This window comes from Nicotiana tabacum, chromosome 2, assembly GCF_000715075.1.
Source record: "Nicotiana tabacum cultivar K326 chromosome 2, ASM71507v2, whole genome shotgun sequence".
In the NCBI taxonomy this organism is placed as follows: domain Eukaryota; kingdom Viridiplantae; phylum Streptophyta; class Magnoliopsida; order Solanales; family Solanaceae; genus Nicotiana; species Nicotiana tabacum.
The window spans coordinates 92647045-92674179 of record NC_134081.1 but is presented as its reverse complement, the minus strand read 5'-3'; the positions used below and the strand labels follow the sequence as shown (position 1 = coordinate 92674179).

The window sequence follows — 27135 nt, the reverse complement described above, 5'->3', positions numbered from 1 at the left end:
CTATAAGCTTTCAAACATCCAATTTTCAACAAATGGTGATAACTCAAATTAGGGACCTCAAAATTAAATTTCGGGCATACGCCCAAGTCCCAAATCACGATACGGATCTATCAGAACTTTCAAAGCACTGATTCGGGTCCGTTTGCTCAAAACATTGACCGAAGTCAACTCAAATGAGTTTTGAGGCACTATTTCACATTTTAATCAACTTTTCACATAAAAACTTTTTAAAAACATTTATGGACTGCGCACACAAATTGAGAAAAGCTGAATGGTGCTATTTGAGATTTAAGAACTCAAAAATAATTATTAAGTTTAAAGATGACCAACCGGGTCATCACAGTTTATTTGTCATAAATAGTAATTATTTTATTTATAACTACTATGTTGACCATTGTGTTATGTAGTGTTATTCTAGTAACAATGATGTTGATGTTATTACATGGCATGCAAGATTATGTCACTTATGGCAAGATCAAATGAATAGATTGGCTAAGAAGGACATTTAGGTCCTTTCGCTAAAATTGAAATGCCAATATGTAAAAATTATCTTGCCGGAAATATTACACGTAAACTATTTGGAAAGGTTAAGAGAGCTGATTTTCTATTGCAATTAATCTATTTTGATTTATGTGGTCCAATGAATGTGAGGGCTAGATTTGGTGCTTTACATTTTATTATGTTTATTGATGATTTCACACACTTTGGTTATGTCTATTTGATTTCTCATAAATATGAGGCGCAAATACTTTAAAATATATTTGAATGAAGTTGACAATCAATTAGACAAAAGGAATACGACCTTAAGAAAGGATAGAGGGCGTGAATATCTATCAAAATAATTTGAAGAATCGTGTAAGAAAAAAAAGGTATCACTAGATAGTTAACTATTCCTTATACACCTCAACAAAATAGTGTAGCGGAAAGGAGGAATAGAACTCTATTAGATATGATAAGGTCCATGATGGCACATGCAAATTTACCTATCTCCTTTTGAGGAGATGCGTTATTGACTGCAGCCTACATATTGAATAAAGTGCCTTCTAAATCAGTTTCTTTCACTCCGTATGAGCTTTGACTGGTCATAAACCAAAATTAAATGGTTTACGACCTTGGGGTTGTGCTGCATATGTGAAATATTCATTTAGCAAGCTTGGTAAATTAGGTCCAAAATGCAAGAAATATATCTTATAAGATATTAGAACACTCCAAAGGGATATGTATTCATTGGTGAATTAGAGGATGAAAGTGTTACTGAGATTGAATTACAAGATGTCACATTTCTGAAAAATGATCAAAGAAGGGCAAAGTAAAGAATGGGGAGCCTCTTTATGAAATGGTGAACTCAGATAGTCATCCAGTGTTTTCTGGCACAGTTGATAATCAAATTGATCAAGATCTTCTTCTTGATCCAAGTGGGAGTGGTATTCTTAATCCCAAAACCCTTGTGACAAATCTAAATTTTAACTACGAAAGAGTACCAGGAAAAATATACCCAAATGTATTTATGAGATTGAAGATTACATCTTTTTTGGTGTCTCTCACAGGAATTGGATGAGCCAAAGTATGTGACTGAGGCTTTATCGAGCCCTGGAATAGATGAGTGGATGAAAGCAATGAAAGAAGTATTGGAGTCCATGAAAACCAACAAAGTCTGGGATCTAATTGACCTTCTGCCTGGGCGTAGAGCCACTGAGAACAAATGGGTTCTCAAAGTTAAACCCAAAGAGGATGTATCAATAGAAAGATACAAGGAACGATTAGTGGCAAAAGACTTTACTCAAGAAGGTGGAATATATTATGAGGAAACATTTTCATTAATTGTGAAGTTTACCTCAATTCACTTACTTTTAGCTATTGTTGCACGTTTGAATTTGGAATTACACCAAATGGACTTGAAGACAGCTATTATCAATGGGGAACTAAACAAAGAAATTTATATGGAATAACCTGTAGGCTTCATCGTTAAATGCCAAGAAAAGAAGGTCTGTAAATTGAAAAGATCTATTTATGACCTGAAGCAATCTTCAAGAAAATAGTATTTGAGATTTCACAAGGTGATCTCGTATGATTTTACCATGATCAATGAAGATCATTCCATTTATTTGAAGAAGTCCAATGGGATGTTTGTAATTCTTTCTCTTTACATGGACAATATTTTATTGGATGAAAATAATTTGGAGCATGTGAAAACTGTTAAGTCATGGCTTTCAAAGTTATTTGACATGAAAGATATGGGCGAGCCACACTATAATCTTGGAGTTAAGATACAAAGAAATCATTCCAAGAAGTTCTTGAGTCTATCTCAAGAAACTTATATAGAAAAAGTTTTTGGAATGATTCCAAATAAATAGTTGCAAACCCATGGATAATCTATAGTGAGAGGTGAAACTTTAATCCATGAAATGTGTGTAAAGACTCAAAGAAAAGAATGACAAGTCTCGAGTTCCATACTTAAGTATTGTTGGGCACTTGTGTACACTATGATATGTACAAAACATTTGCTATGTCATAGGTGTGTTAGAAGGTATTAAGCCAATTATGGAAGAAATCATTAAAAGGAAATAATGAGAATTTTTCGATACCTAAAGAGAATTCCAGATTATTCACTATGTTATAGTTAAACTGACAAGAGGGGTTGCTCTGATGGTAAGCAACCTCCACTTCCAACTAAGAGGTTGTGAGTTTGAGTCACCCCAAGAGCAAGGTGGGGAGTTCTTTGAGGGAAGGATGCCGAGGGTCTATTGGAAACAGCCTCTCTACCTCATGGTAGGGGTAAGGTCTGCGTACACACTACCCTCCCCAGACTCTACTAGTGGGATTATACTGGGTTGTTGTTGTTGTTGTTGTTGTTGTTGTTATAGTTAAACTGATTTACTTTTCAGAGAGTATATAGATGTGAGAGACATCATGACAAGTGAATAAATAACGTTACTATACATACCTACCCAAAAATGATAGTTGATCCTCTTACAAAAGCAATATTTAGAGACATATTTGAGAAACATGTTGTGGCTCTAGGTTTGCAAAAGATATGTTACTATTTATGTATTGCAAAATATTTTGTTTATTGTCGTATACTCATCAATGAATTATTTATTGAGATTGCATTGATATTATGTATGCATGTGATGATATCTTTAAGAAGGATATAAGTGTGTCGGACAAATTGCGAGATCGACTCTCTCTCACGAGCGATCACATCTGACATCGAGGAAAGTGAAAAGATAAGACCTATTAGAACCTTGATTAGTGAAAGGTCATATATATTTTTGAATAGAATGGTCGGTTTTCACTAGAGTTCAGGCTTATGGATTTCATAATTCTTAATGACTTGTTTTGTAAGCCAGGCACGAGTTTCTGTAAGAAATTAAAGTTAAGGATTATTGAAGTGAAAAACTCGGGTTAGACATCTGGAGGTGTCTAGATCAAGATCTGTACGGTGTTGAATGAGTAAAATAATGAGACACGCGCGTCAATATAAGGTGAGAATACCGTAACATATGTTTCATACAACATGTGCTAGCGACCAATGGGATGATAGAAGAATGCATCCCTTCTTCTTCATTGTGTGAGATCCCCAAAAGTTATACTAACTTTTATTGGAATACCCTTTGACCTTTAAATATTTCTTGAAGTGCCAATCGTTGTTGCTATTTAGTATGTCACTAATAACCATGAGTGATTCGGCAATGCAGTGCATGTCTAGGAAAACGGTCGATTTGGAACGGATAGATTTGAGTAGAAAGGGAAGAAGACAAAAATAAGTAATTTAATTTGTATCCACATGTCGACTGTTACATTTACTATGAGGGTATCAAGTGTACTTATGACTATAATGTTATATATGAACTCGAATTCACCTCTTTCGAGTATGAGGGATCGGATAACTAGCTACTAGAGTAACAAATTATGTTTGGGGTATTGCAAGTAATAAGATCCTCATGTTAAGAGGGAATCCTTTCTGCATGTGATTGGATTTCTACATGGAGCTTTTGTATAACCTTAATAGGTTTCAAATATTATAGCTCTAGATGCTCGCATGTCGCACGAACTATTTGTTTGTAATTCTTTGTGTTATTCACATGATAGTGGATAGGGTCTAGCCCATCATGAGCGAAGTGGGCCCACATGAATTATTTATATTATAGCTCTAGATGCTCGCATGTCGCACAAACTACAAGAAATAGGACTTTTTGCAGCAACAATTAGCGGCGACGTGATGTGTTGCAACAAAGGTTATACTTTTAGGACCGACTTTAGAGTTGTTGTTGAAGATAAACTTTTAACAACGACTTATTTAAGGCGCCTCTAATATGCGCTATTAATTACTGAATTTTTCTTTCCTGGTAAGACCAAAACTTGGCTCCATAGATCTAGCAGCGACCAATTAGTAGTCGCTGCAGAAGAACACTAAATAGAATAATTAAAATAAAAAAAAATAAATAAATAAATTCTTAATCAAACGATCTCAAACATATCAAATGTCTCTTTGCTCGGTTTCTTTTCTGCAGTACCACTTGTTTGATCCCTTCCTTCTTTGTAAAATTTTCAATGTTCTCTCTGATCGAAAACCTCAAATCACAAAATATGAATCATATGGTAGAGATTCAAAATCCCTAATTAAAAATTGTGATTCCATCAGTTATGTGCTAAAATCCCAAATCCTTTTTGTGGTAAATGTATTCTCTGATTTTATCTCAAATATTTCTGACCCATTTACAAATCTAGAGGAACCGACAGTCGTCTAAAGCTAAAGAAGGAAGGAGGAAAGTTTGAAGTTTGAAAATCATTGCGAGGGTAAGCTGTTTGAAACCGTCTGAAGTTTTGAAGTTTCATTCCCATATTTTGTCGATTCTCGGTCTTGACGGTCGTATCCCAGTTATCTCTTTCTCTAGGTAAGCTGAAAGTCTTTTTGTTTTTTGAAATTCTAGACCTTTTGGTGTTGTTATTGTGATTGCACGCTCGATATTACATTGGGTATCTTGAGTTCAGTAATTGTGCAAAAAAGCTTATTTTAGGTTGAATTACCTGGGTTTTTAGTTTTGAAGATGGATTCTGTTCCTTTTGAAATATTGAGTTTTAAGAAATTTCCCAATGTATTTAATTTGTAGAGCATGAGCATTTTTTCTTTGTTTAATCTCTACTTTATACACTTATGAGCATTGTTCACTTCAGCCAAATATTCTACTCCGTCTTTTCCTGTATATGTAGAAAAAAGGTCATACTTAAATAATTCAGGAAAGAGAGCATGTGAGTCAGGTCTTGTACTCAGCTTAAATAATTTATATTCTTTATAAATCAAGTCTTTTCAAACAACTTTCAAAGCTTTGCATTTTTTTTCTTCTGAAAATTCAACATCCTTAACGATGAAACCGTCTTTATGTTGTTTCCCCAGTATGTGGCTGCCATATTTTGGAGATAGGATTTGCACTAAAGTACGTTGTGCAGGGATTTGGATACTGTTGGATATGACTTGCGTCACACTACTTGCGATGATGTTAGGTATTGATTCTCTTATAGTGTGTTATGGAGATATATCCCTCTGTGTTCTATATTTAATTGCTCCAATATATCACATGAGAAACAAAAATAGACAATTTAGCATTTATTTATGTAGAAAAAGATGAAAGAAAGAAGGAAACTCCTCCATGCTTTTGAAGTGGACCTTTTCCAGTGTTACAAGTAGCAAAGACTTGTCCTACTTTTTATTTAATAGTGTTTCCTAAATATAGTTTGAGTGTGCCATTTGATTGTGGTGGTGAAATATTTGTATATTTTTATCTTTTATTGGTTTCAAATGTATTGTTTGTTATAAAGAAGTTCATTTTTGTATAACATAATCATAGCTTATATGACAAATTATACATAGAGGTTTCGATAATTAATTACGATTGAGGTATGTTTAGCCATTGTAACGACCCGACCGGTCGTTTTGAGCATTTACGCTCATTTCAACTATTTAAAGTCTTGAATAAATTCCTACGAGGTATTATGACTTGTGTGAATTGTTGATTTTGGTTTTAAGGTATTTCGGAGTTAGCTTGGAAGGATGAATTTTAAGCGGGAGGCAGGAGCAACTGGCAAGTGCTTGGTAAGCCAACAGACCATGTTGGAAGCTTAAGTTAAAATAGTTGACCGGATATTAACTTATGAGTAAACTACCTCGGAATTTAATTTTGATAATTCCAATAGCTCCGTATGGTGATTTTGGACTTAGGAGCGTCTCCGCAAAATTATTTGGAGGTCCGTAGTGGAATTAGAATTGAAATGCCAAAAATTTAATTTTGGGTAGTTTGACCGGGGGTTGACTTTTTGATATCGAGGTCGAAATCTGATTCTGCAAATTTGAATAGCTTCGTTATGTCATTTATGACTTGTGTGCAAAATTTGAAGTCATTCCGGATTGATTTGATATGTTTCGGCACAAGATATAGAATTTGAAAGTTTAAAGTTCTTAGATTTTGATTTGAGGTGCGATTCATCGTTTTGATATTGTTTGATATGATTTGAGGCCTCGAGTAGGTCCGTGTTATGTTATGAAACTTTTTGGTATGTTCGGACGGGGTCCCGAGGGCCTCGGGTGAGTTTCGGATGCTTAACGGATCGAATTAAGATTTGGAGGAGGATCTGAAGCAACTGGGCTGCTGGTGTGATCGCACCTGCGCGAAAAAGGGACGCAGGTGCGAGCTCGCGGATGCGAGGAATGATTCGCAGAAGCGAAAATGCATGGGCTGTCCAGGCACCGCGGGTGCGAAAACAATCATCGCGGGTGCGAAGACCACGGGTGCGAAGAAATCACCGTGGGTGCGAAGATCCTGGACAGAATGTTAAAAATAGAGGGGTTCCGAGTTTTTCCATTTTTGGGCCTTCAAGCACTGTTTTTGTGGCGATTTTGAGAGCGAATTCAAGGGAAACTTGAGGTAAGTTACTTGTGATCATTTCTACTCCATAATATTGAATTATTATCGAATAGTCCGACTAGATTACATGTATTTGAGGTGTAAATCGGGGGTTTAAACGTAGAGATTTGAAAATAAGATTTGAAGATTTGGAGGTCGAGTTGAGGTCGGATTTTGGTAAAATTAGTATGGTTAGACTTGTGGTTGAATGGGCTTCTGGATTTTATAACTTTTATCAATTTCGAGATGTGGGCCCGACAGGTGATTTTTGGGGCGTAATTTCGGATTTTTGGAAAATATTAATATTTTGATATGGAATTAATTCCTATAATTTTTGTGGGCTGAATCAACTTAATTGTGACTATATTTGAGCTGTTTGGAAGTTGATACGCGCAGAATGGAATTTCTAGAGCATCGCTTAGCTTGGACCCACAGAGGTCATATTGCTGTGAAATATTTATTTATACTCAGTCATATTCATTTCATTGTATATCATATCTCAGTCTCTGTTATTTATTGATGCATCATATCATCATTTTTGGGCTATTCTCATGACACTGTGAGCTCATGAGAGAGAGAGAGAGAGAGACTGGAGAGATTGATGATTGAGGGATGCCGATGGCCTGATTGTGAGAATATTTTGGGATCGGGATGCACGCCGCAGCAGGCCATGTTGGCTTTATATATATTATTACTATTATATGGATCGGGGCTGCCCGCTTGCAGCAGGACTTATTAGCTTATTATGGCACGTGAGTTGTCTGTGCCGATTCTGATATGATATTGTAGCACGTGAGCATTGTCCATACAACACGTGAGTTGTCCATACAGATTATAGCACTTGGGTTGTAGGAGCCCCCCGGAGTCTGTACACACCCCCAGTGAGCGCACGTACCTGCTGAGTGCGAGTGTCGAGTGCCGAGTGTTGAGTGACTGTGAGGCATGAGTGATTGTGAGGTATGCCCGAGTGGCAAGAGTGATTGTGAGGTATGCCCGAGGGGCTGTATATGAGTGATGTTCTGCCCGAGGGGCTGTTTATGATTTTATCACTTAGTTGCATCGCATTGGCATGCACACATGACATACATGCATAGAGATGTATTTTCCTCATGATGTACAACATCACACCATTCATGATTTCTCACACATTTTTGACAGATGGGCATAGTGATGCATTTGTTTTACACGGGTTATCCGGAAGTAAAATGAAACATCTTATTTATTATTGAAAATATTTTGGGAGAAATTTATTGTTTTCAACTATTCATATTTTTGGCAACTTCGGCAAACGGTTTGGATTTTCACTAATGTATTTGAAAGGAAGAACTATTATTTTTGAAATTATGAAACTATTATTTTTGAAATCATGATTAGTTCTCGAAGATTGTATAAGATTAAGATCTTTATTCACTTAAATTGCTTTAATAATTATTATTGGAATTGGATAATTGAAAGTTGGCTTACCTAGCGGGTTGGGTTAGGATCTATCACGACTAGTTGGATTTTGGGTCGTGACAAGGTGGTATCAGAGCACTAGGTTCATAGGTTTTATAAATCATGAGCAAGTGTCTAGTAGAGTCTTGCGGATCGGTATGATGGCGTCCATACTTATCTTCGAGAGGCTACAGGGTATTTAGGATATATACTTCCCATCTTTCTTTCCTTATCATGAGAGATTGATTCAGCTTGAGACATAACTCTTTGAATTCCTTCCACGTATTCGTATGCGCACATGAGCGCTTGGTATCAGCTGTGCATCGTCGGCTTGTGATTTTATGAACAAGGTTCAAGATGTGTATTCTGTGTTTTGGTGATGGGCCAGTCTGGAGGACTTGAGGCCAGGTTTAGACTGCAGCTTAGGCTCGGTAGCTTCTGTTGTAACCTGTACATTTGGACTCATAAGTCGGGTAATATCCCTATGAGTGGAAGTTGTGGCTCGATGAGCGGTGGAATGGCTTTGTGATGAGTATGATGTAAATGCGGGATGTGTTAAGACGATTTGAATATGGCGAGAAATGTTTCCTTGAAATGTAAAGGAAAGGCCATTGGGTGCTTGATTTTCGAATTGATGTGGCGTACAGTCTCCAGTATGAATGTTTTGAAGGATCTTTCACATTGTTAAATTTTGGGGTAAAACTAAATTCTCACGTCTGGTTAATGAGTTTGGACTCAGATAGACTAAGTGATTGCATAGTAATTGTGAATGCGAAAGGGTATAACAAGATACCAGATTGAGGCTAAGCAGGTGGATTATCCCCTGCGGAGTAATCTACGTAGGAGTATTCCTTATGATGTGAGTAGAGAGTTTCTTTTCTGCCGACGGGGTGTATGGGTGGAGATTTGAATCTGAATCTGGTTGAGAAAGTTGACTTGTGTGTTAAGAGGATGAATACGAGCTTAGCAGATGATTGAGGTATTTTTATGGTTGGTGTTGTATGAACTTGGGAAGAAGTTTCGTTGGACTGACTGTGGCATTATGGTAATAAGAGAGTATTGGTATTGTGAGTTATGGAATGTTTTAATCTATGGCTTTGAGCCAAGTGAGGGAGTCTGCTATTGACAATTTGATTTCATGGTTAGGTGTTAAATTTTAATTTTGGTCTGAGGCATACTTGTGGGTTAGCTATGATTGTAGAAGTTGAGATTATATTGCACGTATGAGTAAATGAGGATGACTCGAATAAGGAAATTCCTGGTTAAGGATTATATTGCACGTATGAGTAAATGAAATTCGCGGGATGAGTGAGTTGTTATTGGTGAATGATGTAGTGCGCACGGAGTATGAATTTGATATGTGGTGTTAAAGTAAAGTTGCTTCTTTGAGTGTTGTACTGCTAATGGGGCACGTGCATTTTGCCCCATTTGGGCGGTGAAATTAGGTTTGAGCAAAATGGGTGACTCCCGAGAAACATTCCAGTGGGTTTGAGAATTATATATAGCAATTGAGAATGTTTTTGGACTTGTGTATGGATAAAATCTGAGATTTGCGTTTGATGGTGCCTGGACTTGCGGAAATTCTCTATGACTATGGATTCTATATTTTTGTACAAGGAAGGTAAGAAGAACAATTTCAAATTCACATAAGGCATTCTTAGAGTGAGTGTTATAGTTGTGGTATTTTTGAAGGTGCTTAAGAAAAATACAGTTGCTTATGGGCCGTAGGGCATTGTGGTTCTATGCTAAGGTTTGTAGGGTGAGTTGTGGTTAAATATCGTGGTATTTTAGAAATAAGAAGTATCAATCTGAAGACAAATTCGGAATGGACTAGGAGAAAATAGGACAACTGGGTAGTAGGTTGGATCAGTATGATAATGGATATGATCGGTTCTTTGGGTGCTTATGATGTGGGGGTTTTCTACAGGTGCTTTGTGGCAATACACCTGGACTTGGCGACCTGCGTGGCTTGGTTGAGTTTGAGGAATTTAGTTTTAAGGGCTTGATAATGTGCAAATAGATTCCAAAGTATTCTTGATGGTTTCTACCGGTGTGGAGAACGTGTTGTGTATTGTGATTTTCTCCTGGAAAGAAGCAAGAGAAAGGTTTCTAACTAAAATGGTATGTAAATTATTAGTGACTCAAAGTTGATAATAAGATTCTTGTGCTTTTTACATGATGGCAAGATAGATGTTATGTGTTGTACGAAAGCTAGATTTTCATGTACAAGGTGGCAATACAGTCTTGAAGAGAAGGTAACGAATATTGGACAACATGAACGGTTTCAAATAACTAGATGAATACTATTATTACTTGGTGTTGTATGAGAAATGGGCGTACTTCAGAAGGCGCATTGTATTTTGACTTACGGATGTATAAATTAGTATTGCGGTACTCACATGGTTGATAGGCTGCTGATATTCAAATTTTGTCAAGTGGCACGGAAGAACTTTTAAAGTATTTCTCGTGGGATGATCGTGTATGAGAGAGGTGTTAGGCATTCGGGCGGTGGAGATGGAATCAAATATAGTGATTCACGTGTTATATGGATTTAGAGATTGGGAGTTCCCAGGAGCAGATTGTTTCATGGTTGTGGACTGTGAAGTTGTGGCCGGAGCTAGCCAGATGATAAAATGTGTTATGATTCAGTCATTATGGATTTTCGGATGGATTTTTATCTATTTGTGGGTAACCCGAGCTGATTTGGGGGTCCATAGGCAAGCTCAATTAAGATTGTGTATTCTACACCGAGCCAGAATGGTTGGCTCCATACTGCTATTATTGAGGGATGTATCATTCGATTGATGTTGAACTTATTCGTGTTCTCAAATGATCTGTGAGTTACTCCTTTATGCTACGAGGAGTTGTGATTCATTAGTTATGTGCACAGATGGTGCGGTTCTATTTGAGCTTTATAGCGGAATTTGAGTGTGATGAGTATTTGGGTATTGCATGATCGATATCGTAATGGTTATGTCCTTTCAGGTTTTGTGTGATATTTTTGTCATTTGCCTCTCCGTCGTAATTAATTTGGAGTAGGGTGGCTCGGGGTATATAATATGAACCTCGTGTTAGAATCGGGTGATGGTTCTATAGTGTATGATGAATTTTCAGCGTTTCGTTGTGGCGGTACTTGTTAATCTGGCGGGGCAGTTCTCTCATTTGAGTCATTTTCCATGACCGGGTACATTTGAATGTTGCGTATTGGTGCACGGATGACACGAGTTGTGGCTCCGAGTTATATTGGTGCGGTTTGTCTGTGGAGCAGTTATGTTTAGTAATATAAGGTCATTGGACCTGGAATGAGTACTATCATGTTTAATTTCGGTATATTCGGGAGTATAATATTGAAAGTCGACTCAGAAAGTGATTATGATTCTGGTTGGGGCGAGAGATCTCCATGACTTGTTGATCTGATAAGGAGTTACGAGATTCTGCGTGTTTCTTTTATTATCAACAGTGTACGAAGGTGTGGGGATGAGGTTTTGTTTGATATGGGGTTTAATGCTAGTACTTGGTTGGTTTGAAGTAGTAATTGTGATCATGAATGGTGCTACGAGCGGACGAGTTGTCTAATATTCTGGGTAAATTGTATCCGTGATTATAGTTATGGCTCGATGTAGCTTGTTCAGACTCATACAGGGTGCAAATGTAAGATTCGTGTCTTGAAAAGAAATTCTGAAAGTTGGGAATTGAATTTCAAGGTTTTTGGGCTAAGGTTAAATTAAGGATTTTCAGTTGTATTGTGTTGTCAAGCTCATATGGAATAGGGTGATGTGGATTCACCCCCAGGTACGTGCGTGATAAGATGGAATAGTAATTTGGTAGCTTGAAAACAACTCATGGCACGTTCGAGGACGAACGTATATTTAAGTGGGGGAGATTGTAACTACCCGATTGGTCGTTTTGAGCATTTACGCTCCTTTTAACTATTTGAAGTCTTGAATAACTTCCTACGAGGTATTATGACTTGTGTGAATTGTCGATTTTGGTTTTAAGGTATTTCGAAGTTAGCTTGGAAGGATGAATTTTCATGTTGGAAGCTTAAGTTGAAATAGTTGACCGAATATTGACTTATGAGTAAAAGACCTAGGAATTTAATTTTGATGATTCCAATAGCTCCATATGGTAATTTCGGACTTAGGAGCATGTCCGAAAAATTATTTGGAGGTTCGTAGTGAAATTAGGCTTGAAATGCCGAAAATGTAATTTTGGGAAGTTTGACCGGGGGGTTGACTTTTTGATATCGAGGTCGAAATCTGATTCTGGAAATTTGAATAGCTTCGTTATGTCATTTATGACTTGTGTGCAAAATTTGAAGTCATTCCGGATTGATTTGATATGTTTCGGCACAAGATATAGAATTTGAAAGTTCAAAATTCATAGATTTTGATTTGAGATGTGATTCGTCGTTTTGATGTTGTTTGATATGATTTGAGGCCTCGAGTAGGTCCGTGTTATGTTATGGAGCTTGTTTGTATGTTCGGACGGGGTTCCGAGGGCCTCGGGTGAGTTTCGAATGCTTAACGAATCGAATTTGGATTTGGAGGAAGAGTTGAAGCAGTTGGGCTGCTGGTGCGATCGCACCTACGCGAAAAAGGGCCGCAGGTGCGAGCTCGCGGATGCGAGGAATGATTCGCAGAAGCGAAAATGCATGGGTTGTCCAGGCACCGCGGGTGCGAAAAAAATCATCGCGGGTATAAAGACCGCGGGTGCGAAAAAAATCATGGCGGGTGCAAAGACTGCGGGTGCAAAAGAATTCATCGCGGGTACGAAGACCGCATGCGCGAAGAAATCATCGCGGGTGTGAAGACCGCAGGTGCGAAGAAATCTCCGCGGGTGCGAAAATCCTGGACAGAATGTTAAAAACATAGGGGTTCCGATTTTTTGCCATTTTTGGGCCTTCAAGCACAGTGTTTGAGGCGATTTTGAGAGAGAATTCAAGGGAAACTTGAGGTAAGTCACTTGTGATCATTTCTACTCCATAATATTGAATTATCATCGAATAATCTGACTAGATTACATGTTTTTGAGGCATAAATCGGGGGTTTGAACTTAGGGATTTGAAAATAAGATTTGAAGATTTGGAGGTCGAGTTGAGGTCGGATTTTGGTAAAATTAGTATGGTTAGACTCGTGTTGAATGGGCTTCCGGATTTTATAATTTTTATCGGATTCCGAGACGTGGGCCCCACAGGTAATTTTTGGGGCGTAATTTCGGATTTTTGGAAAATATTAGTATTTTGATATGGAATTAATTCCTATAATTTTTGTGGGTGAATCAAATTAGTTGTGACTAGATTCGAGCCGTTTGGAAGTTGATACGCGCAAAATGGAATTTCTGGAGCATTGCTTAGCTTGCTCGACATTGGATTTTGCTTGTTCGAGGTAAGTAACTCTTCTAATCTTGGAGTTGAGGGTATGAACTCTGAATATATGTATTTCGTGAATTGTTGGGAGGTGATGCACATGTTAGGTGACAGGCGTGTGGGCGTGTACTATAGAAATTGTGACATAGTTGTTTCTGTGGAATTTTGTAGTTAAATGATCTTGGCATTTTCCATGCATTTTATGAGTTAAAGAAATTGAGCTGAAAAGCATATTAAAAATCATGTTGAGGCTATGTGCCAGTATTATTGGGACCCACAAAGGTCATATTACTGTGAATTATTTGTTTAAATTGAAAATTCATACCCAGTCATATTCATTTCATTGCATATCATATCTCAGTCTCTGTTGTTATTTATTGATGCATCATATCATCATTTGTGGGCTATTCTTATGACATTGTGAGCCCATGAGAGAGAGAGACTGGAGAGTTTGATGATTGAGGGAGGCCGAGGGCCTGATTGTGAGGATATTTTGGGATCGGGCTGCACGCTGCAGCATGTCATATTGGCTTTATATATATTATTACTATTATGTAGATCGGGGCTGCCCGCCTGCCGCAGGCCTTATTGGCTTATTATGGCATGTGAGTTATCTGTGCGGATTCTGATATGATATTATAGCACGTGAGTTGTCCATGCATCACATGAGTTGTCCGTACAGATTATAGCGCTTGGGTTGTAGGAACCCCTCCGGAGTCTGTACACACCCCCAGTGAGCGCAGGTACCTACTGAGTGCGAGTGCCGAGTGCTGAGTGACTGTGAGGAATGAGTGATTGTGAGGTATGCCCGAGTGGTAATGGCAAGAGTGATTGTGAGGTATGCCCGAGTGGCAAGAGTGATTGTGAGGTACGCCCGAGTGGCATGAGTGACTGTGAGGTTTGCCCGAGTGGCAAGAGTGATTGTGAGGTACGCCCGAGTGGCATGAGTGACTGTGAGGTTTGTCCGAGGGGCTGTATATGAGTGATGTTCTGCCCGAGGGCTGTTTATAATTTTATCACTGAGTTGCATCGCATTGGCATGCACACATGACATACATGCATAGAGATGTATTTTCCTCTTGCTGTACAACATCACATCATTCATGATTTCTCACACATTTTTGACAGATGGGCATAGTGATGCATTTGTTTTACACGGGTTATCCGGAAGGAAAATGAAACATCTTATTTATTATTGAAAAAAAATTGGGAGAAATTTATTATTTTCAACTATTCATAGTTTTGGCAACTTCGGCAAACGATTTGGGTTTTCACTGATGTATTTGAAAGGAAGAACTATTATTTTTGAAATCATGATTTGGCTGAACATTTTATCTATGAGTTACTTTTGGTATTATTTGCTTCATGTTGTTATGGACTGTTATGGACTATTGGTTGTGGACCCGACCTTGGTGGAAGCTCGTCACTACTTTCAACCTACGGCTAGGTTTGTTACTTACTGAGTACATGAGGTCGGTTGTACTGATACTACAATTCTGCACATTGCGTGCAGATGTTAGCTGTTGTTGTTGCTGTGCTCGATGGTTGCGGAACTTGAAGATGTACCCGCGTTCCCGTTGTAGCTGCCTCTTGTTCAGGGTAGCCTTAGATTTATAAAAGCTCTGTTTATGTATTGTTCAAACAGACTATATATTTATTTCATTTCCTTTTTGTATACTCTATTTTTAGAAGCTCATGATTTGTACTACCAGTTCTTGGGGATTGTATAAGATTAAAATCTTTATTTACTTAAATTACTTTAATAATTATTATTGGAATTGGATAATTTAAAATTGGCTTATCTAGCGGGTTGGGTTAGGAGCCATCACGACTAGTTGGATTTTGGGTCGTGACAACCATGTGAGGTTGCTGCAATGGAGTTCGTATCTTTCAAGCCTATTGACTTTTTCTGGTCATCTTCAGAAGCAAACAAAGCTAGTTCTAGACGAGACAAGAACTGTTAGCATGTATGATAATTCTTAGTAGGAATTACATCATCCTTTATTACCTGGTTTTTGTGTGTGCTATAATTTAAATGTTATACTTTGTGGTAGAAAATGTTATTTTATGAAAGTTGGACTTAGTAAATCATAATGGATTCTACTTTAAAGTGCGTGATAGACTCAAAATGTTTTATGAAAATAGACTCAAATTGCAAGAAGAACGTGAACAAATGGATGAAGTGTTGCAAAGGAATATAGAATAGAACAGAGTTGCAAAGGAAGTTGGAAAAAGAGTTGCAAAAGAAGTTGGAGGATGAGCATGAACACGTGAATGCAGAAGTAAATAAGAGGATCCAAGAACAATTGGCTACTATCACTGCCAAAATGCAACAAGTACTGTTAATATTTTGTACTTTTCTTGACAATTCTTCCTCCTTATTTTCTTTTCATCTTCTCCTTCTTTAATTTTTATTTTCTTGAGAATAAGCTATTGGCTTGTTATGTGTTCACGTCAATTCTGGATTTGTCAACATGGCCTATGAAATTGTATTCTAGTTTTATATCCTGGTGCAAATTCTGGATTTTGCTTCATGAATTGTCTCGTCTATTTGTTTGAAATATACGTAATGCTAACATGAGATACCATGCTACTGGAATTATATGTAGTTTCTCTCTCTGATTTTGAGGCATCTCTTATATGTAGCTTATCTTTAATTTTGAGGCATCTCATATAAAGGCATCTCTTATATGTAGCTTCTCTACTAGAATGGTAGTACAACACTGTGTGAAAGGTTTGGATCCCAACGACATTGTCTACCATATAAAGAAATCTTGATAACATCCTCCATGTCAATCAACACAAAATTCGTAAAACTTTACGCCGTTTACTATAATAAATAATTACCATTATATAAATACATTTGATAATGACTAGATGAATTGTCTGTTGCTCAATCCTCAGCCCATATTTTGTGTTTCTTCTTTGAAATAATTTCAAAGTGATAAAATTGTATACAACTTTTATGCACTTCATATATAATATGACCTTCTTCAATGTGGGAAGTAGGAAATTATACTTGGTCAAGAGTCACTGGTAGGATGTGGCTCACTAGGACGAGAAAATAAGATTGACAAATATAGCTTCACAAGTATGAATACTCTTGCCTTGAATACAAATGAGCCATTTGTGTTGGCATCTCAGTCTAAACAAGTCTTCTACTTGAACAACTTGGTTGTTGGCTTGTAATATTACGTGTCTGTTCATGTGAATCGGTGTTTGAACGAGGCTATGAAGTGTTTGATAAAATGACCGAGAGAAACTGGGGTTTTATTCTACTGCCACTTTGAGAATGCAAAACTATTTATGATATTATTTATGTGAAGATGCAAAAGTGTCTTTTAACTTATAACTGTAGCGTCCATGTAACTAAATAGTTCATCTTGTTGGAATTTTTTTTCTTTGATGGATGTATTTTGATCTTGTATTTTTTCCTCTTGATAACAGGGACAAAGTTCCTGAACAATCACAAATGGCGATGATCAAGGAGTTTGAAGTTTAATGTTTAGTTTTTTCTTTTATTTTTTTGGGTCAAAAGGCGTCGACCAAGGAGTAGTTCGAAGTGTGAAGACACTTAATGTAATGTTTTTCCTTTGTCATGTGTAAATGCATACAATGGCAATAAACAAGAAAGTATTGGGTAGTGTATTAGATAATTGACTATATAGTAATGAAAGTATTTATAGTATTTGTGGTGAGAAATATTTTTGGTGTTTGTTGAATTGGATGTTTTTGTATTTGTAGGCAATTGATAGAAATATACCTAAATCCTCATTTCAGAAAGTAGTAGGTCACCATAAGAAATCTATAGCATTGGTTAGTTATTGAAAAATGGCTTTAGTGGCGACTATACCTTGTTGCTAGACATAGTTAGTATTTGTGCCGACGAGAAGCGTTACTAAAAGCCCTTGGCTGCAGTGGCGATCAGAATCGCTGCAACAGATACTATTCGCGGTGACTGCACTCGCTACTAAAGTCATTATTTAGTGGCGACCTTCTCAGAAACACAGATTGAGTAGCCTTTTTTGTAGCAATATTGTTTACTTTTAGGGGTGAGCATAGTCGCTGCAATATTTGGTTTTCAGCGACTCCATTAAGTCGCTACAGATAACATTTAGTAATGGATTTAAGTGGAGCAATCCCAAAGTCGGCTCTAAAGACAGTTAGTGGCGACATTATAGTCTTTAGTAGCGACTTAGTCGCCACTAATAGGCTGACCCAACCATTACAAGAGATAAAGTTAAAGGAGGTTATTTAGAGAAAAACTACCGTACGTGATTAAGTTTTTTTTCTTTTCGAGGGATGTTAACTTCTTCCCACGTAACTCCTCTTCCCGTGACAAGTAGACCTTCTCTTCTGAAGAACTTCTCCGCTAGAGAATTTAATTCAAGTAATTCTTCTAACAATAAACACTCAACAAAAAGAGGACATTTAGTTCGTGAAAATAACTTTGTTTTCAAGAGATTCAGAGTACGATTTGGGTAACTATTTCGGTGGTGAGTTCGGCGATAAATAACTTTATTTCGAAGAGATTCAGAGTACGACTTGGGTAACTATTTTGGTGGTGAGTTCGACGATCTCCAATGCATCACAAATGTACACAATTCGTTGTTCTTACCCCGCAATTTAATCTATCAAAAAAAAGGAAAATGGAGGAATGGATTTAGACAAGTGGAATCTAAATTGGAATCGAAGACTGTTTGGGATTTAAGATTTGAGAACGACGACGTTCCACGTTGTGGCTAAGGCCAACATGTCTCTTGTAACACTGTGCGTCCGTGTGCATGACAAAGAGAGAAGGTCTACGAATAATACAGAGCCACGACATAGGGATTTAAAAGTGTTTTGGGTTGTCTCCCACAACAAAAACACGTGTCGACGTGTCACTGCAGTAACGTACCTGAGATTTTAACACGTGTTATTTTATGTACCAACTAAAGTTAGTTATAGTGATTTTTGAAAATGAAATGGAGTGGCAGTATTAATGAGACTTAGAAACAACGCTGCTGACGAAGATGCCGCATTAAATTCAAATAGAATTTGAAAAAAAATAGAAATACAGATAAAGAATGTGATAATTCGTGGAACGTTTAAACTTATTTTTCTTTTCTTAAATTTCTGTTTTGCTTTCTGATAAATTAGTTTTTTAGAAACTTATAGTGTTCAACAAAGAACAAATATTAGTGTGAGGCTGGAGTGGAAAGAACTCAAGAAGTGGAAAATGAATGTAACAAGAAGAGAATGTGTGCATTAGCCAAACGATAGCTCAAGTTGTGATTGATTGGTGGTTTTGAATCACCAACCAAAATTTATTATATGTCGTGATGACGTCCAACGTCGTCGCTAGGCAAGTCAACGGTGAACTACCAACTTAAATATTTATTTTATTATTTTTAAAATCATAAATCTTATTTAGACAGAGAGGTCAGTTGATGTGTGACTATAATTCCATAGTTTCGTACATTATTTACCTTGCATTTTATATGCTTTAATGATAAACTACACTTTAATTGTGCGTAACAGAGTTTATTTTATGTGTCGGTGAATTGGAGATGAAAGTAGAGCAAAAGAAATACTTAAAGTCTAAAGTGTACACGAAAACGGCTGAAAAGAAGAAAGAAAGAAATGAGCAGCCTACGAACGAGGAAGCTGGTGAAGCCAGGCCTAAAGTGGGCGTTAGAGCAGGCGACGCCAGGCCTATAGCACGCATTGGAGCAGGCCAGGCGAAGGGTAACGCGAGGTCCACCAGGCTTTGGAGATGGCGACGCCAGGCCTGGGGCGAGCTCAAGCTGGCGGTAGACCTCGCGAGGCCAGGTCTGGGCGTGCACATTCCGAGTTTTAAAGACTTATTTCATCTCCTGGTTTGACTAGGACTTGGCCTACACGTTTAGGTCTTTTCCTACACATATAAATAGACCTAAAAATGCCACTTTTGAGGACTTTTGCAACCAGAGGCAAGGATAGCTCGTGGAACAATCGTTGGGAGTTAAACTCATCGATTTCTACATCCCTTTATCTTTACTTTGTAATTTAATTATGCAAAATACTTTGGATATTGTGACTATGAGTATGAGTAGCTAAACTTCTAATCTAGGGTTTTGATCGAACCTATTGGAGGATGATTTTCTTGTTACGTTAATATAAATTTGCCGTAGTATTTTCTCTATTTGTTCAACTATATTATTATTGTTGTTGATTGAAGGGCCCTCAATCGACTGTGCCTATTTAGTGTATATTACTCGGGAGAGAGTGCATATTTAGGTAGTTGTTGAACAACATCACTCCTAACATATATGAGGGATCAATACAAATGGTTTAAACGTAGGATTAGAGATAACGAAATCTTGGTGCAATCCGAGTGAGCCGTAATTAATGCCAGCTAGCGTAATTCGGGAGAATATATCTAGTAAATTGTGGTAATTACTTGGGAGAGAGTTACGACAGTCAGAGTGCTCATGATCGATAGAGAAGACTTAGGCAAATTTATAGAAGACGTAGCGAAAAGGATTCCGACAATAGGGGAAATCATAACCTTAGATCATTCCAATTCTTGTCTACAAATTATACTAGTTAGTTATTAATTGTTGCACTTTCATTACGTAATATTTAGTTAGTGAACATCCAACTGTCACTTAAATATTTCTGAAGATTGATTGCGTGAGTTCGTGCGAGTCTAGTAGTTGTGTTTGATAGGTTAATTCCCTGTGGGATTCGACTCCAGACTTATTAGCCGGAATATATTTGTAACGACCGCTTAGTCCTTTTTATAAGGCATAGTTGGGCATGATCAAATTTTGGCGCCGTTGCTGGGGAGTTAACGGTATATTAATTGCAACTAAAAGAATTGCTAGAATTCTTAGTGTAGTCAATTTTCTTCATTTTTTAAATCAAATACATTGAAATTTTAATGTTTGTAGTCTTGGGTGTTACAGGTGCATGCCTAGGCACTTCTCGAGAGCTAGTGAATTTCTCGAAGCATTATCAGATCCTGAGAAAGTTTTCAATTCATTAAATCGTGCAAACAAGAAGAACAGAAAGCAACAGAACTCAACAGAACGAATCGAACTAGACATGGATGACGTAATAGAAAATCCAAATAACAGAAATAATGACCCGAACAATCAGGGTGTGGCGCCTCTTGTGCCAGAAGCAGCCTTGTATGATTGGGCACAACCCACCGCCGAAAATCTGGCGATCGCAATTGCAGTCCCTCAAATATAAGCGAAATCATTTTAAATCACAAACAACATGCTACATTTGTTGCAGAACAAGGGACTGTTTTCAGGGTCTTACATTGAAGATTCTCAACAGCATCTGAAAAATTTTCTGTCGATATGTGTCGCACAAAGGCAACTAAATGTGACACCAAACGCAATAAAGCTGTTATTGTTTCGATTCTCGGTGACGGAAGAAGCTCAGACTTGGCTTAATTCACTCCCTATAAACTCCATCACTATGTGGGAGGAATTAGTCAATCAATTTGTAAACAAGTTTTACCCACCCAATAAGACTGCCAAACAAATTGTTGAGATATTGAGCTTCAGGCAGAGACCAACAGAAACGCTACAAGAAACGTGGGAGAGGTTCAAGGGTATGCTTGTTAAGTGTCCACATCATGGCATTCCAGAGCAAATGTTGGGGCAGAGGTTCTACATGGGATTGGCAGACAGTTTAAAGGCTAATGTTGATGCTTCAGCGGGTGGAGCATTTTTGAGCAAATCATTCAGAGAATGCAAGATCCTACTTGATAAAATGGCTCAAAACTCAGGATGGATGACATGAGACTCTACGATTACTCCTGCAGTTCACTCTGTGGATTTGGACCCAAACAACTCTATAGCCGAAAATATGGCTACTCTAATGACGCAAATGAGTATCCTCACCAAAAAGATCGATGAATCAGGTCAGAAGTAGCACGTACACATAGTTGACGCAACTAATGGGGGCTTATGTACACCATGCATTAACCAACCTTATGTATGCTCATGGAGTGCGGAAGGTGACAACCACCACTATCAGGAAGATATGAACTATGTAGTCAACTATAGGGGACAGAGGCAAGGTGGTCAGAATTGGGGTCAACAGAATCAACAATATAGACCAGCACAACAGTAGTACAATAACAACAACAATCCTGGAGCTATGCGACCACAAGGTCAAGTGGTGCCTTACCAAAGGCAATAGGGTTACAACCAGCAAAATCAGCAGCTGGCTTATCAATATCCTCAACAACAACAACAGATTGTGAGACAAGATGATGGGTTTTCTAAACTTGAGGTAATGCTGGACAGTAACAACAGAATGCTGCAACAACTGATTGGGTCCACCGGAAAAATTCAAGATAGAGTGAACTCACATGAATCAGCGATAAAGGGTATTGAGGTTCAATTAGGACAGATTTCTATGGCTCTAAACAATCCTCCCCAAGGGACATTACTTGCAGACACACAAATCAATCCAAAAGATCAGGGCCCGAAGCAGCTTATGGAAGCGAGTCTACGAAATGGTAGAGGCCTAGATCTGGAGCAAGAGATTGCTCGCAAAAGCCGACCTACTGAAACACTTGTGCCAGTACCCATTGAGATCGATGATTCAACAGGGTTAACTGAGGTGACAGTACAACATGCATAAGAGAGCACAAGCAAAGAAAAAGAGGTTGCAAAGGAGATTGGGGTAGCACAAGAAACGACAGTAGAAGCAGTTCCTGAGAAAGATAAAACTCAAATCATAGGAAAGAAGCGACCTCCAGCACCATTCCCACAGAGATTGGCAGAATATCATAAGGACGAGCAATATAAGAAATTCATGGAGATGTTGAAACAAATACAGGTGAACATTCCACTAATTGATGCGTTGCAAGAGATGCCTGGGTATGCCAAAATGATAAAAGATTTAATGTCTCAGAAATTTGACTTCCAAGACCTGTCCACTATTACATTGGCACAGACCTGTAGTACAGTCGTAACGAGACCCATAGCTGAGAAGTTATCAGACCCAGGGAGTTTCATAATCCCATGCACGATAGGAAGCTATGCTTTTGCTAAAGCATTGTGTGATTTAGGGTCAAGCATAAATTTGATGCCCTTGGCTATCTATAAAAGGTTAGGAATAGGAAGAGTTAGACCCACGTCCATGTTACTACAGCTAGCCGACCGGAAAGTGAAGAGGCCCTCTAGTATCCTTGATAATGTATTAGTCCAGGTTAGGAAGTTTGTGTTCCCAACAGATTTTGTCATTCTAGACTGGCGGATTGACGAGGAGATTCCCATAATTTTGGGAAGACCATTCATGGCCACTGGGAGAGCTTTAATTGACTTTGAAACTGGAGAGCTCAAAATGAGACTAAATGATGAAGAGATAACATTCAACATGCAGAAATCTATGCGGCGACCAAGTGAATTTGCTAACTGCTTTCTAATAGAAGTCGTGGATGTAATTTTGGAGGAGGAAGATGAGACCATGAACGCTAAAGACCCTCTTGCAGCTTGTCTCTTGAACTTAGATGAAGTAAATGGAGAGGACTTAGCGGAGTGGGTACTGGCTCTTGAAGGCCAAGGGTTTTGAAAAAGAGAGCTCGAATTTGAGCCTTTGCACTTAGAAGAAAGAAAAATTCCTCCAGCTAAGCCATCGATAGAAGAGCCACCAAAAGTTGGAATTGAAACCGCTACCACCTCACCTTAGGTATGCTTTCTTGGGACCTAACTCAACTTTTCCTATTATTATCTCATCTGGTTTGTTAGATGTGCAGAAAGAACAACTTTTGCAGGTATTGAGTGAGTGGAAAACTGCAATTGGTTGGATCATTGCAGACATTAAGGGGATCAGCCCGATCTTCTATATGCATAAGGTTCTACTGGAAGATTGCCACAAACCTTCCAGAGAACATCAAAGATAGTTGAACACCAACATGAAGGAAGCTGTGAAAAAGGAAGTGATAAAGTGGTTAGATGCGCGAATCATTTTCCCCATCTCCGACAGTAACTGGATCAACCCAGTCCAATGTGTGTTTAAGAAAGGTGGGATGACTGTAGTGCAAAATGAGAACAATGAGTTGATATTAACAAGACAGTCACGGGATGGTGAATTTGTATGGACTACAGAAGATTGAATAAGGCCACCCGAAAAGACCACTTTCCCTTCCCGTTCATTGATCAAATGATAGATAGATTGGATGGGAAGTCCCACTTTTGCTTTCTGGATGGATAATTAGGGTATAATCAATTCTCCATTGCCCCGGAAGATAGAGAGAAAACATCATTCACCTGTCCATATGGCGTTTACGCCTTCCGGAGGATACCGTTCGGTCTATGCAATGCACCCGCCACATTTCAAAGGTGCATGATGGCCATCTTCACTGATATGGTAGAGGACATCATGGAGATCTTTATGGATGATTTCTCGATGGTGGGAGACTCATTCGATGATTGCCTAAGGAATTTGAAAAGAGTGATGAAAAGATGTGTCGAGAGTAATCTGGTACTCAATTGGGAAAAGTGTCATTTTATGGTACAAGAATGTATAGTCTTGGGGAACCTATTGTCGAGTAAGAGCATTGAGATAAATCGTGAAAAGGTTGATGTGATCGAAAATCTTCTACCACCCACTTCCGTCAAAGCAATAAGAAGTTTCCTTGGCTACGCCGGGTTCTATAGACGATTTATAAAAGATTTTTCCAAAATTGCTAACCCCTTGTGTAAATTGCTTGAAAAAGATTACCCTTTTGTGTTTTCTGATGACTGCAGGGTAGCTTTTGAGGAACTAAAGAAGAGGCTGGTGATAACACCTATCATGGTTGCACCTGACTAGGAGCAACTATTTGAGCTGATGTGTGACGCAAGTGACTATGATGTGGGAGTAGTGCTTGGGCAGAGCAAAGACAAAGTCATGCATCCAATATATTATGCAAGTAGAACATTGAGTAGTGCCCAACTAAATTACACAGTGTCCGAGAAGGAGATGCTAGCAGTGGTGTTCGCATTTGACAAATTCAGGTCATACCTGATAGGCTCGAAGGTAATTGTTTATACTGACCATGCTGCTCTCAGGTACCTAATTGAGAAGAAGGAGTCAAAGTTGTGCCTGATTCAATGGGTGCTACTGCTGCAAGAATTTGACATGGAAATCCGTGACCGAAAGGGAACAGAGAACCAACTGGCTGATCACTTGTCGAGGCTGGAAGGAGCCGAAAAGAAGGTTGAGGGGGAAGAGATTGTGGAGACTTTCCCGGATGAACAACTACTAGCCACGAGTCTTGAGGTAGCGCCATGGTATGCAGACATTGCAAACTACCTGTCAAGCGGTATTGTTCCCTATGACCTTTCCTCTGTTCAAAAGAAAGAGTTCTTTCGTGACTGTCGCATGTATTATTGGGATGAGCCTTATCTGTTCAGGATTTGTGTTGATAACATGATCCGGAGATGTATCCCTGAGATATACCAATCTTCTATTTTGTAGGCTTGTCACGTGTCACCATATGGTGGCCATTTCGGGGGAGTAAGCACAGCTGCGAAAGTGCTGGAGTCGGGCTTCTACTGGCCGACATTGTTCAAAGATGCACACTTATAGGTGAATGGTTGTGACGAATGCCAATGAACTGGGAATATTTCCCTCCGACATAAGATGCCTATGAACCCAATTCAGGAGGTAGAAGTGTTTGATATATGGGGAATCGATTTCATGGGGCCTTTCGTCAGCTCATATTGAAACAAGTACATACTCGTAGCTGTGGACTACGTGTCAAAATGGGTGGAGGCTGCAGCGCTCCCTACAAATGATGCAAATGGGGTAATTGGTTTTTTGAGAAAGAATATATTCACCCGATTTGGCACTCCAAGGGCAATAATCAGTGATGGAGGCACTCACTTCTATAATCGAGCCTTCGCAAAGTTGTTAGAAATGTATGATGTACTCCACAAGGTTGCCACCCCATATCATCCACAAACGAGTGGGCAAGTGAAAGTCTCGAACAGAGAGATAAAGAGCATTTTGACAAAGACTATGAATGCTACAAGAACAGATTGGTCAAGAAAGTTAGATGATGCACTCTGGGCCTATCGTACCACTTTCAAAACTCCAATTGGCATGTCGCCATATAAATTGGTATTTGGGAAGGCGTGTCACTTACCAGTGGAGTTGGAGCATAGAGCTTTGTGGGCATTGAGACAGCTTAATCTTGATGTAGAAGCTACGGGTACAAGTAGAGTCACAGAGTTACACGAGCTTGATGAGTTTCGCTACCATGCTTTTGAGAGCACAAGACTATACAAGGAGAGAATGAAGATGATGCATGACAAAAAAAATCCTTGAGCGAAGTTTTAAACCCGAAGATATGGTATTGCTATACAATTCAAGATTGAGGTTATTTCCGGGAAAATTAAAGTCAAGATGGTCAGGACCATTTCGTGTGGTAGAGATTCACCCCATTGGTGCCGTAGAGGTTGCTGCGAAAAATGACTCTCGCACGTTCAATGGCACAGGTTAAAACATTATTTGGGCATGGATGACGCGAAAGTAGTGTCGGTGACTTAATTGCTCGCGCCATCAATGTTGAGCGAGCCTTAAATGCGCTCACCGGCGTCATGCTGCGACGTTAAATCAGGCGCTTCATGGGAGGCAACCCATTGTACTATTGTATCCGTCATGCCACGATGTTAACTAAGGCGCTCGTTGGGAGGCAACCCAATTCATAGTTGAGTTTTAGTGTAGTTCAAATTTTTCTTTTCGTTTTTAGGTACTAACAAGTTTGCAGGTGATTTTTGGCAAGTCGAGCAGAGTTTTCAGCGTCACATGAAGGAAACCAGGCGGGGGAGCTCGCCTCGCGAGGGTTGAGGTAAGGTATAGCTGGCGATGGAGCTCGCCTCGCCTGGGGTAAGTCCAAGTACACTGGGCGCTAAGCCTGGCGCCGCATGGATTGAGGCCAAGTACTTAGGCAGGCGTCGCCAGGTAAGTATTTTTCTTCAGCTTATTTTAAATTTTGTCCCTTATTTCTTTTAACCCCTCCCTTCTTGGACTCTAACTTAAATGCCTAAACTAACATAAAATAAAACCCTAACCTAAATCACTACACTCCTCACAAAACACTCAGGCACATACACTGCCATCCATCCCCATCCCAACCCCATTGAATTCAAGCAAGTTTTTCCTCTTCCATTCACACGAAACAGCAGTTCAAAGGCAAAGCCCACATCTTACAACATCTAAGGTATGATTTTTATCTCTTTTTTTTCTCAATTTCGAGTTGGATGAAGGTATGAAATTAGCCACAAAATTTGGGGTTGTTCTTCATTGTAATATTGTGTTTCTGTGTCCTCACCCCAAGAACCCCATAGGAATGGTGTTGTTATTGTGTAAACAAGTGGTAGTAAGAAACTCCCAAGCCGATTTGGGAGGGTGAGGCAATCCCTCACCTCTACAAGCACTCCCATGGCACTA

The 27135-nt window shown here is 38.7% G+C and overlaps 1 protein-coding gene and 1 non-coding gene across 2 annotated transcripts; one reads left to right on the top strand and one right to left on the bottom strand.

The window, feature by feature from the left end:
* Positions 1 to 19462: 19462 nt before the first annotated feature.
* Positions 19463 to 23268, top strand: LOC142167330 (uncharacterized). The gene is made up of 6 exons (XM_075227494.1): positions 19463 to 19518; positions 20637 to 20784; positions 20971 to 21387; positions 21946 to 22314; positions 22534 to 22654; positions 22766 to 23268. Exons 1-6 carry the CDS (start codon positions 19463 to 19465, stop codon positions 23266 to 23268), a joined length of 1614 nt encoding a protein of 537 aa, XP_075083595.1.
* On the bottom strand, positions 21220 to 21326 carry LOC142174319 (small nucleolar RNA R71). The gene has a single exon (XR_012703587.1). It is a non-coding gene; the product is annotated as a small nucleolar RNA R71 (small nucleolar RNA).
* Positions 23269 to 27135: the final 3867 nt, after the last annotated feature.